General features: G+C 40.1%; 1 protein-coding gene across 1 annotated transcript in view; it reads left to right on the top strand.

Moving 5' to 3' along the window:
- LOC124798235 (collagen alpha-5(IV) chain-like) overlaps positions 1-12,608 on the top strand; it is a 597,808-nt gene that overhangs the window by 504,809 nt on the left and 80,391 nt on the right. Inside the window, exon 24 of the mRNA XM_047261550.1 lies at positions 2,096-2,295. Coding sequence (XP_047117506.1) covers positions 2,096-2,295 — 200 coding nt within the window. The remainder of the gene's footprint in view (positions 1-2,095; positions 2,296-12,608) is intronic.

The raw sequence follows: 12,608 nt of genomic DNA, 5'->3' as shown, positions 1-12,608 counted from the left end.
GTCACAGCAACAAATAAATAATGGTGCCTAAATAAATTTATGAACTACCACTGATAACAAAAGTAATATCTGTAATGAAACCAGTGCATAAGAAAGGAGATATAGCATCAGCAGATAACTATTGACCAATATCACTTATATCCTTAATATCAAAAATAATAGAATACTGCATGCATAAACAGATGATTCAATATTTTGAACATAATGGTATACTCACCTCCTAACAGTGTGGTTTCAGATCCAGCCTTTCTACAGTCAATGCAGTTGAGAGTATGGTAGCAAAAATATACAATTGTTCTGAAATTAAGATATTATCTGTGCAGCACTGTTGGACCTCAGGAAAGCTTTTGATGTGCTCTCCCACAATATTCTCATAAAAAAAACCTCTACCACTATGGAGTGAGAGAGAATGCCCTATGCCTAATGAAGTCATACTTGGACAATAGAAAACAGTTAGTTAAGGTAAATAACCAAATGGCAGAATGTCTCCCAGTTGTAAAGGGTGTACCTTCAGGATCTGTTCTTGGACTTTTCCTTTTCATTATTTATATAAATGATTTACCTGTAGTTGTATCATGTGATGCAGTGCTATATGCTGATGACACAACACTCATCATATGTTATACCAATCTTGAAAATGTGCACCCCAGCATGGCAGTGGCAATGGAGAGGTGCACTACTTGGCTTGAGGAAAATGTACTGCAGAAGAATGGTAGTAAAACTGAAGCTATTGTATTCAATCTGAATGCACCCATTCATGTTAACAAAATAGTAAAATTATCAGGATTCCATATAGATCAAAAGCTCAACTGGGATACCCACTCAGGGAAGATATGTGGAAAATTGGCATGTGCCATATATCTGTTGTACAAGCTGAGGAGCCGTGTCAGTAAAGAACTTCCGTTGTATGCATATTTTGAATTCTTCCATTCGCACCTGAGTTATGGAATACTATTATGGGGCAGTTCTGTAGGCTCAAAATTAGTGTTTAAATGGCAAAAGAAAGCCATAAGGTGCACAGCAGAACTTAGCCCATATGAATCATGTCGAGATTATTTAAGAAACTAAATATAATGACAGTGTCTGGCCTGTATATTTACAACTGCCTTGTCTCTTTAAAGAGAATCTGAGTAAATTTGATTAATGGAGAACAGTTCATGATCATAACATAAGAAGTGGACATACAATTAACATGCCATATGCTAGGCTTGCAAAGACACATAACAGCTACAAATATCTTGGTCCTGTCTACTTCAACAAATTACTTGAAAAAGCGAACAAAGTGCCAGTAAATAAATTTAAAACCAGTCATTTGAGGTGGATCAAAAGTAAAGTAATTTACTCTGCTCAAGAGTTCCTTGAGTTTGTGACAAATGACCCATTTTCCTTATGAGTATGAACTATAATTTAAATGCAAACTATACATATGCCACACTGCGCAACTGTTTTATTTCTGTTTCATGTACTTATTATTAATTATCTGCTTGATTATTTATTTGTCAAGCACTGAATTATGTAGTTCATTTATCTTGTAATTGATCTATTTGGAAACTTCTTGTTATTACTTACATTTGCACAAATATGTTTTGTATCCATCTTGGATTATTATATTGTTGTTAATAACATTGGTCATGTTGAAGTTTATATTATTATTATTATTGTTATTATTATTATGTTAACACTGATGACACCAATTGGATGTAAATATGCTCAATGGTGGAATAAAACATTTGTATTTTGTAATAACTAAATTTAATAATAACAATAATAATATACAGTCAAATTTTATATTTATCACCCTCTTTGCCTTAAGGACACAAGTGTTTTTATTTGCAGTTGCTCCATACAATATTTCTATTTTTCTCTTTAGTCAATTTTCTGTCCATTTATTATACAAGTTTTAAATTTACTGTTTTAAAGTGCAAGTTATTATTTTTGTGCCCACTGTTCTGCTTTGGGCTTAAAAAAAAGGCTAAATTGTAGAATTCCTGGTGTTTCTGTATATCCATTTATTATATTTATCTGTTTTTTGTAAGTTCTAATTTACAAAACAATGTGAGGATGAACATATGAATTAATTAATAAATGCTTTAAGGTATTCCGGGAGATGTTGGAGAGACGGGGTTGAGAGGTACCCCAGGGCCCAAAGGACCAAAAGGCTTTAGAGGGGATCCAGGTTTTAGCCAGTTTGCACCTGGAACCAAAGGAGAACCAGGAGAACCAGGACTGAATGGTGTAATTGGTTTCCAGGGAGATCGTGGAGACTCGGGCCAGTCAGGACTCCCAGGTTTTAAGGTAAACCAGTAATTACTCTTTATGACAACAATAAAGTGAAACAGTGCATTTCTGATGATACTTGTCACAATTTCAAAAACAAAAGTTACAAAATAAATTGTAACTCTTTTCTGCATGACTCAAGATACAAAAGCAGAACTTTAGACCAGTGAAATATCTTATTTATTAAGATCCCTCATTACAGTGTGTGATCACTACAAATGACCAACACAGTTTTGCCCCTGCATTACTAACTCACTTGCCACTACTCAAGAAGGGAAATAGCCAAGTCTGGAGTAGCCATGGAAGGTCCTGGCTTGATTGAAATATGTCTTCCTAGAGAATCTCATATAATTTCAATCAGATTTATATCCAGCAAGCTGGCAGGTCCTGGCATTTGAATGCAATACATCTGTACATGAAGATGAGCACTGTCATCCTTAAAAAAAAGAGGAAGATTAGAGTTTAACATCAATGTTTAATGACAATGAGGTCATTAGAGATGGATCACAATCTTAGATTAGGGAGTGATGGGGAAGGAAATCAGCCATTCCCTTTCATAGGAACCATCCAGGCATTTTCCTTAAGTGATTTAGGGAAATTATGGACAACCTAAATCTGGATGGCTGGACAGAGATTTGAACCATTGTCCTCTCGAATTCAAGAACAGTGTGCTAACCATTGCACTGCCTTGCTCTGTATAAAAAAGAAATTTTTGCCAATTGTACCAACACATGACAAAATGAAAAGTTGCAAGATCTTCTGTATGTAATTTGAAATGCCAAAGAACCATTTTGAATGATATAAAGATTCATATGACCAGCCATCTTCATTCCTGCATTCACCAGCAACCCATTACCATGATTCTGGAGTTGGAAGGTGCGGAAGTTGAATGTGCACCAGAGGGTGTGGACCTGGATACCCAGTAGGGGTCTCTGTGGTCTGGCATGTGCCTGCATCGTGAGCCTCACTGTGTGAATGTGCCACTCTCCATACCACATGAAGTCTGCAGCCAGTCGCATTTCCTGTGGTCAGGTATTTAGGCGTGTGTGCGGTGCTACCACATCTCAGCTGTACTGTGCTCCAGTTTAGATACCTACTGTCATTGTTTGGAGTGTTCCTGCATTGTGGTTGTCTCGCCGTGTTCATCCCCTCAGTTATTGCTTGTTTGCCTCGTATCGTGTCCTGGTCAGTCGTAGTATCTGTTGTCCTCTACCTGTTCATCTGTCCTGTCTGTTCGTAGTTAGCAATACCTCCAGCAGCTCCCCTGCCTGGCGGCTTCACATCTCCATTCTCTGCTGCGCACTGCATGCGGCTATAACAATGACAGTGGGATATTTTGTGCACAGCTGTAGGGTTCTTTCACATTTATCCAGATAAAAGCCATTGGGATGCCAGTTGACATTGCAGTTCACAAGAGGCCAGCAGAACACAGATCCATTTGATTTGATTTCATCCAGATCTGTGACCAGTGTTTTTATTTATTCAAGTGTTGTTTTTCTAACAGAACACACATTATGAGTATGTGATCCTCCATAAATATATTTGCAAACAACTGAGACTGTTATGCTCAACATAGTTGTGTCCTGTTACTTATTTCAGTGCCCTGTGATCAAGCTGATAGTCACCTGTAGTTATCATTGTTCATGTGTAGCTTTGTTGTAATCTTTGAATGGCATTAGTTACCTAATGCTGTGAACTTACAGCTTCTGTGTCCTCCTGTGCCACAGATTCTGGTAATCAGCATTGTGTCACTTTTACTCATATCAATATTAACAGTAGTACTGAGCACCAGTGACTTCTGGAAGTGGCCAGTATATCAGTCCGTTGTCTAGTTGGCATGCTTAGATGAGCAGTACACTACCTGTGGTTACATAGAATGATAGTGCTCCAGCATTTTCCATGAAACTGAGCTACTGATTATCAGGATATCTTGACTGATCCCTGAAGGTTCCCCCTCATTTATGTAGTATTTGCACATATACTCATGACTCTGTTCTTCTCTGGATGGAAGTGTTGTGCCATAAGCATAAGCTTGAAAAAGTATGTGAACTATATAGCATTCTATTTCAAAGAAAAATATCAGCTGATGAATTCTTTCTTCTTTTCTGCTTCTTACACTGTAACAGATTTCCTTGTTAATTTTGAAGGTGAAATTGGCGATATGTATATGTAAGCCAGAATGAGATTTTTACTCTGCATCGGAGTGTGCACTTATATGAAACTTCCTGGCAGATTAAAACTGTGTGCTGGACTGAGACTCAAACTCGGGACCGAACCAGGTTTGCAGGAGAGCGTCTGTGAAGTTTGGAAAGTAGGAGACGAAGTACTGGCGGAAGTAAAGCTGTGAGGATGGGGCATTAGTTGTGCTTGGGTAGCTCAGATGGTAGAGCACTTTTCCGCAAAAGGCAAGGTCCCGAATTCGAGTCTCGGTCCAGCACACAGTTTTAATCTGCCAGGAAGTTTCGTGTGTATATAAGTTCTGCTACAGTGCAGTAACTGTCCTAAGCATTAAGTTTGAAAGTTAATGTATTGTTAACTGTTATTATGGAAACTAGGATTGATATTACTGAACACATACAAATACGTACACCACAGATGTACAAATTAATGTTTATATTTTGCAACCATATGCCATGACTCGTTATTTCATACAGATGTTTTAGTCCACCTTTAAATGCATGAAGTGGACAGTTCTCCACAATGTGTATTATTGTCTGTTCCTCCGCATCACAACCACATGCCAGCACTTTCTCAGTAACCTCATGTCTTAAAGACACTGTCATATCTCTACTGCCCTCTTCAGATGTGGTTTAGTCTTGACTGTTCATAATAGGGAAGATCAAACCCTGAAATCTTCTTTGTTAGGTTTATAATTAGGTGGACATTGTGGGGTGGATGATCCTTCCAGTTTTCTTTCCAATTCCTGGTGACATAAAAAATGTCAGCTCTGCTGTGATTTCCGTCTCCCCTCCTTGTCCCCTTCACCATGATCTTACCTGACACCCCCACCCTCACCCTTTTGGTTAGTTCCTCACCCCTGGATTTGGATGGATCTCTTCTGGGGTCCAAAAACCTCCATCACTCCAATTGTGTTCCATTGTTTGTTTTGCCCCCTCTTACAGGAGTTTCAGGATGCTATTGCTTTTTGCACTGATGGCTCTAAATCTGCCGATCAAGTGGAATACGTCTTCACATCTTCTATTGGTATGGAACAGCCATATGTGGGGTCTTTACCATGGAACTGATGGCCATCTATCAGGCCCTTTGCTTTATTAAACTGCTCAGTGTTTTCCCACCACTTCTTGGTCTCTGATGATCTTAGTGCTACTGCTCGTTCGATTGATTTCCTTTGGGTTCCCAGCCACATTGGTATCCTGGTTAAGGAACTAACCAATTGTTTGACTGGGGGTGGGGTGTACATTAGATTTTTCTTGGCTAATTCCACTGTACTTTATTTTGAGAACAAAGGGCCCCTACAGCTCTCAGTACTATTGCCAGTTTTAAACTGTGAAATGAAAATGATTGCTGGCTGTACAGAAGTGATCTATAGAGGTGTGGCAACACTGAAATGTTGGTGTAAAGACGTATAAAAATCATGTTATATGACTATATGACTGGTTCTGGTAGATGTGTGAAGCTACTGTGCCAAGCTCACTTAACCATTAGATCTCTTCTTTCACTATAGTGTGTCTCCTCTGTTGGTCCTAACATTGAATACGAAGTGTCCTACACTGAAGAGAAATTTTTCAACTCTGTTCCCACTTTTGCTTTAAAGTTATCTGTAATTATGTCTGCATTACTTTTATTGAACAAAACTGGTAACTCCTTGTAAAGATGATCAACATCATTTAAAGTGGGGCATAAACTTGCACCATTTCTGATGATTATATTCCATTTATTCTTAATAGCATTCAGTCTGAGAATTCCTTTTATATCACCAGTTCAATTTTGAATTGCCTTTATAATGATGAACCACCTTGGTTTTGCCTACATAAAAAGATTTTTCCTGACTGTTGTTGTAACTATGAACACAAGGAAACATGATCAGAAAATGATTATGATTATGATTATTAGGTCATGGAGTGACAAAAACTGAATTACACTGGATGTAGTTACAAGTAACAAATACATTTGACAACTAATAGCCCAGAGGCTCATACATGGCCTTATAAGGATGCTGTCCCACCCAGTGTCACTAGAGTCCTACCGCATGTGCATGGTAGAACAGGTAAATGCAGTTGGTAACTGGGCTACCCCTCTTGGCTGCCGCGGGTAGCTGTGGCCAGCGGTCGGTGTGAACTACATTTTGCTTAGCGGCCTGAGTTATTTCCACAGCGGGTGCAGATGTAGGGGCTGATTGGTTACTACAATCCTCCATTTTTGGGGGTGGAGGTGGGGGGAGGAACGGGTGTTGGTGTTGGTGTCTATGATGCTGTTACTGCAGAGACGTCCATGGTGTCTGTGAAGACATGTAGGGGAGGGGGGATGAGGTGGTGGAAGAGCAGCCAAAGGTGGAAAGGTTCGAAAGTCTTCTAATCTGCTTGGACCAGGACATACAGACAAAATCAATGGGATGAGAGCATCCCAATTGCCAGCAGATCCTGGGGTGACAGGTGGACAGGACTGGCAGTAGGGGGCAGGAGCCATCTGGATATCAGAGTCCATGATGAGTGGTGTTGGATGGGGAGTAATGATCACGGACTGATGAGGAGAGGCTCTGGTGACAAAGACACAGCTACCATCCCCACTAGTGGAGGTACTGGCTCAGCACAGTGTGAGGCACCCGTACTGGACACAGGAAGCAAACCCATTGTCAGTGCTGATAAAACCCTGGCTGCCAGACTAGGTAGGCATGGTCAGGCCTGCCCAAGCCCGGAAGTGGCCAGGGTCACTGACGAATGAGGTGTCACATCCATGGCATGAGGAAGGGATCCAGCACCCATCCTGGGATACAAGTGATTACCAAGCAGGAGCTCAGCAGGATTCTTGGCTCCAATTGGCGTCATTCTGTAAGAGCTTAAAAGGAATGAGAGAGCCTTCTCAGCTGGTAATTATTTGACGTACTTGCATGCTTGCATCTTAAAAGTTCAAACATGGTGTTCTGTCTCACTGTTAGACTACAGATGGGAGGGAGGCACCATGATGTAGTGAATGGCATTGTGTGTTGAAAAGTCCTTGAAAGATTGCACCATGAAATGAGCACCATTGTCCAAAACCAGGGTGCAAGGCAAGCCTTCTATGGAGAATGTCTGTGATAGTACCTTTACAGCTGCATCTGCTGTAACAACAGACAATGAATGACATAAGGAAAACCAGAAAAGGTATCAGTGACCAAAAACTAGAAAGTGTCTAAAAGAGGACCAGTGAAATCAATGTGGACCCTCTCTGAAGTCTCTGTAGGGGCTGGCCATGATGGGGGAAAAAATATGCACAGTGCCACCAACTGATGCAAACAGTTGCAGCAGACCACAGCAAGGTGTTCCACATATGGCAGGCTACAACGAGGTGTTCCACCCCCTGATAATGCCCAGCCATAACACATGGAGGCGAGCCAACAGTTTTGTACAAGAGATCCCTCAGTGACATTGATGTAATAAGTGGAGGACCTCCCACAGCAGAGAGCTCGATCCAGGATGAGGAGAGTTAACCCTTCTGTTGACAATAGAATAATGCCATCCAAGAGGGGGAGGCAATGTTGCAACACATAATAATTCCAATGCTGGTCTGATGCCTGGCCTGGTAGACAGTTGCACCACCATGTTGGATCCAGCAAATGACCTGTCAGAGCACCAGACCTGCTGTCAAGGCACCGGCAATAGGGGAAATGGTGATGGGGATGCCATCCACCATGTGCCTCACCTCCCTATACAGTTGAAAACAAATCAGTTCCTCCTGGTCAAACAAGGGGTCAGTGCCCATGGAGAGTTGGAACAGTACATCCACATTTGCATGTTGCTACATAGGAATGAAAATGGATCTTGTAATTGTACTGGGACAAGAAAAGACCCCAATTCTGAAGATGATGAGCAGCTTTGTCTGGTAAGGATTCTGATGGGCAAACAGGGAATTAAATGAAATTTTACACCATACAAGAACACCTGAAAATTTTTTAGGGCATAGTCAATAGCAAGAACTTCTTTTTCCACCCAAGTAAAATGTTGCCAAGCCATGTTGAGTGCTTTTGATACAAAAACAATAGGCTGCTCAGAGCTATCTGAATGATGATGGGCCAGGACTGCTCCCACCCTGTACTTGGATGCTTCCATGGCCAAGACCAGATGCTTGTCAGGTTGAAATCTTGCAAGACACAGCACAGAGCAAAAATTATCCTCAAGCTGAACAAAAACATGCTAAAAAGCAGCAGACCAAACAAAAAGAGCATGTTTCCAGAGCAACAGATGCAAGGGACATGTGATAGTAGCTGCTCTTGCAATGAACTTGTAACAGTACACCACCCAAAGTTCTTGTAAATTAGATGGACAGGGCAAAGTTGTAATGGTGGTGACATGTTGTTCCTGGGGGTGCATGTCCTGTGGGGAAATTTTATGACTCAAATAAACAATGGAAGGCTGGAAAAAGTGAGACATACATTCAAGGCCCCCATGCTATAGAACTGTAAACATAGCACAGACGTTACATAAGTGATCCAACACATTAGCACCTGTAACAAAGATGTCATCAAGATAGTTGATGCATTAAGGGACACCCGTTGTAACTTGTTCTAAAAACGTTGAAAGATGGCAGGTGCTCTAGCAACCCGAAAGTTATCTGTTCACACTGATAGAGGCCAAAAGACATATTAACCATAAGTAACTGTTTTCATGCCTTCTTCAACAGAATCTGAAGGTAGGCATCTGCCAAGTTGATTTTCAAAAAGAAATGATCTCCAGCCAACTTTGTGAACAGTTCCTTTGGGTGAAGTAAGGGTACATGTCTATAAATGCATTAATAGTGACCTTGAAGTCACCATATGTCTATAAATGCATTAATAGTGACCTTGAAGTCACCATAGAGCCAAAGTTGACCAGACTTGAAGAAATCAGTCTAATCACTTCCAATGACCTTAAGCAACTCAGCTCCATCTTGACATGGTCACATACAGCTACTGGTACTGGCTGTGCCTAAAAAGAGTGAGGGTGGGCAGAGGGTTTGAGGGTGTTGTGTGATGCAAAATTGTTTGCATGACCTAATCCTTTGGCAAACATACCTGGAAGCTCAGAACACAAGGAACTGAATTCTTGATAAGGCACTTGGTCTGGCACCACATGGACAACATCCGAAATAAAAAAATGAAAAGATCAGAAGTGTCTAACCCAAATAGATTTTCCCTTACTTGCATCATTAACCACCATTACCCAATGGAATGAACAGCTGACTTGTAAAATGTGTCAGCCATGAATTGGCTGAGAATACAAATGTGCTGTTTGTTATAGTTTACCAACCGATGATAGACATGTGCCAATGGTGGATACCAAAGCCTGGCATACATCTGTGAGTTGGATGGGGACACGGTGGCCCATGATGTGACTTGTAAGCATAATGGCTGATCCATTACCCAGATTTCAATGAAAAGTTTATTCTGACTTTCAGACAAAGATGAAGACAATGATGAAACAGTATGAATATCAATGTCCATTGATTTCTGCACTGTCTCTTGAGGGGGTAGATATTGACGTACTGCCATTATGGGACCCATTCTTTGACATTAATAGCAAGAGGCCCACCACTTGGGGCAGGTTGCCCACACATGCTGTATGAAACAAGAGAGACAAGAAGGAAATGGCAAGAAGGAAATGGTGTTCACTGTCCATGCTGCCACAGCCTGACTGGCTTGTTACACTGCTGCTACTTCCATTTCCCCCAGTGTGCTATGCTCCATACACTGGGGCTGCACGCTGTCAGCAATGACGACATCACTTCTAGTCTCTGAATGGTGGCCCTCAGTGTGAGAGATGCTGTTTAATTGTTGGTGTGTGCTATGCTTGCCACAGTGGCCTGACTGATGTCTTCTGTGGGCGATAAGTGTAGAAACTGGCAGGTTAGTACAACTGTAGTTCTGTATTATCTTTCTCCTTTCTGTATATTTCTGATATCCCAATTGTATCCCACTAGATATTATTTGATTCCAGCAACAGTTCAAGTAATCTGTCTTCAGTCCCAAGTGTCAATCATTCTATAGTCCCCATATAGATTGTGTTAGATGCAATCAAGTTTTTATGAGAAATAATAATTTTCTCAAGTAAACTAAGTGTAGCAATGTGCAACAACAGAAATAACTGATCCTGTTCTAAATACAGGCTTCTGTAGTCAACGATACAGGCTTCTGTAGTCAACGTGTTTTAACCAGGTTGAATTACCAATATTCCAGGAACTTATTGACTGTAGTAGGGTTTCCAGAATTAACCTGACAGACCTGAAGATTTTGATGAGAGACTTGTCCAGTGCTAAACCTCAGCATAGCAGAGTCTCAACAGTTTCAGCCCATCTCCAGTACTTCTATATGTCAATTATGGACATTCAGATTAAATGCTGAATGTGTACTTGTGGTGGAGATTTATCTTGTTATTATTAATGTATGCATCGGCTTTCTATTGCAGAAATAAATGCAGTCTGCCTGGAAGTTTGCAGATGTCTAATCTCCATGCTGCATACAACGTGAGCTGTAAAGATGCCCTTCTGTTTCTTTTCATCAAACTGTATTGAAAAGGGATACAAAATGAGCTTTTCTTTTGTTGTGCACCTGTGCAGTTTTCCTTGACTTTTCTTACATTAAATCTGTCTCTTCTTCCTGATGACAAAATTCTCTTAGAACATCCACAAACCAGAGATTCTTCATTTAGTATTTCTACTGGTTTCTTTATCAAACTTTTCTTAGTCACTTCAGTCTAAGGAACTGCTAAGTTCTGTTTCAAACATTGTTCTCAGTAGCATTAATATTTCACTCCACTAAACATTTCACTCCACTACAAAGTGAAAGTTGCTTTCTGGAAACAATTCCTAAGGCTTTAACTAAGCCATTTCTCCACATTATTTTTTCTGCCAGGAGTTCTGTATACAGGAGATTTTTTGTAAATTGGAATGATGTACTAGTGGAAGTAAATCTGTGAGGGAAGGTTGTGAGTCATGCCTGGATAGCTCAATTGGTATGAAGGCAAGGTTCTGGGTTTGAGTCCCAGTCTGGCATAGAGTTTTGATCTGTCAGACATTTAATTATTTTCAATATTAATATCAGGCTTCTCATTTTGAGCTAGACAAAGAACCATACATAACCCCTTAACTTAAAAGCCTGAGATTACTTATCTATCTTGACAGTATTCTGTCTAGAAATTCAAACCCCAGAGAAAATCATTCCATCTAGTTAGTTACAAATATGGCTACAAGAGAGCACAATGATGCTTCTTTGATTGGTTTTGCAGCTATGAGAAGGCCCCTCTTGGCTAACTGCTGTCAAAGTTAGAGGGGAAGATATTCTAGTTGCCATTTACTTGCATTGTGTAAGGATATTATACTCTGGTTGTCCCCTGCATTTTTTTCATTATGGAGAGTGATGAAGAGTTTCGTATGGAATGTAACTTGCAGACTTGCCCCCAAAATGTCCAAGATTTTCCTTTATTGGAATGCTTTCAGACTTCAAACAAAGTGACTTGAATATCCAAGTAAAATAACTGATGATGAGTCAGTGAATATTGTAGTCACTGAGAATAATAGATGTGCTTGAGATAAGCACATTACTGATTGAAAGGACACAAACAGTGATGAAATAAGAATCTTCTTTAGTATAATACCATTATAAAGTATTATAAAGAAACCAAGCAGCCAGATGTATTGCTCTAAATATCAACTACTTGCAATTCCAATATTTCACCAGTTGCTTAGCTACAAACGATTTTTGGTACTAAAGGAATGGCTTCATTTTTCAGACAGCTCAAAATATGACCCTGCTGGTCATCCTCAGCCAAAGCTAACCAAAATCTGTCTCATTTTAGAAAATCTCAATAATAAATTCAAAATTGTTTGTACTCCAGAGAATGATGTCACCATAGATGATAGACTTGTTTTATGTAAAGGGAGATTAGGTTGAGTTCCATCTCTACCTCTAAGGAGAGCAAGATTTGGAATAAAGATCTACATATTCCGTGAGTCCAAATCTAGCTACATATGATCTATAATTATATATACAGGTAAGGACCCAAAATTTGATGATGAATACAAAGATCTGTCCCAGTCATCTCAAACAGTATTGATGCTAATGAAACCCCTTCTCAACAAAGGCTGCTTCTTTAAGTTGATAATTTCTGTACTTCTCCACATGTAGCAGATCTCCTTATTGA

The sequence above is a fragment of the Schistocerca piceifrons genome, chromosome 5 (assembly GCF_021461385.2).
Source record: "Schistocerca piceifrons isolate TAMUIC-IGC-003096 chromosome 5, iqSchPice1.1, whole genome shotgun sequence".
In the NCBI taxonomy this organism is placed as follows: Eukaryota; Metazoa; Arthropoda; class Insecta; order Orthoptera; family Acrididae; genus Schistocerca; species Schistocerca piceifrons.
This window is presented reverse-complemented; position numbering and strand designations above follow the sequence as displayed.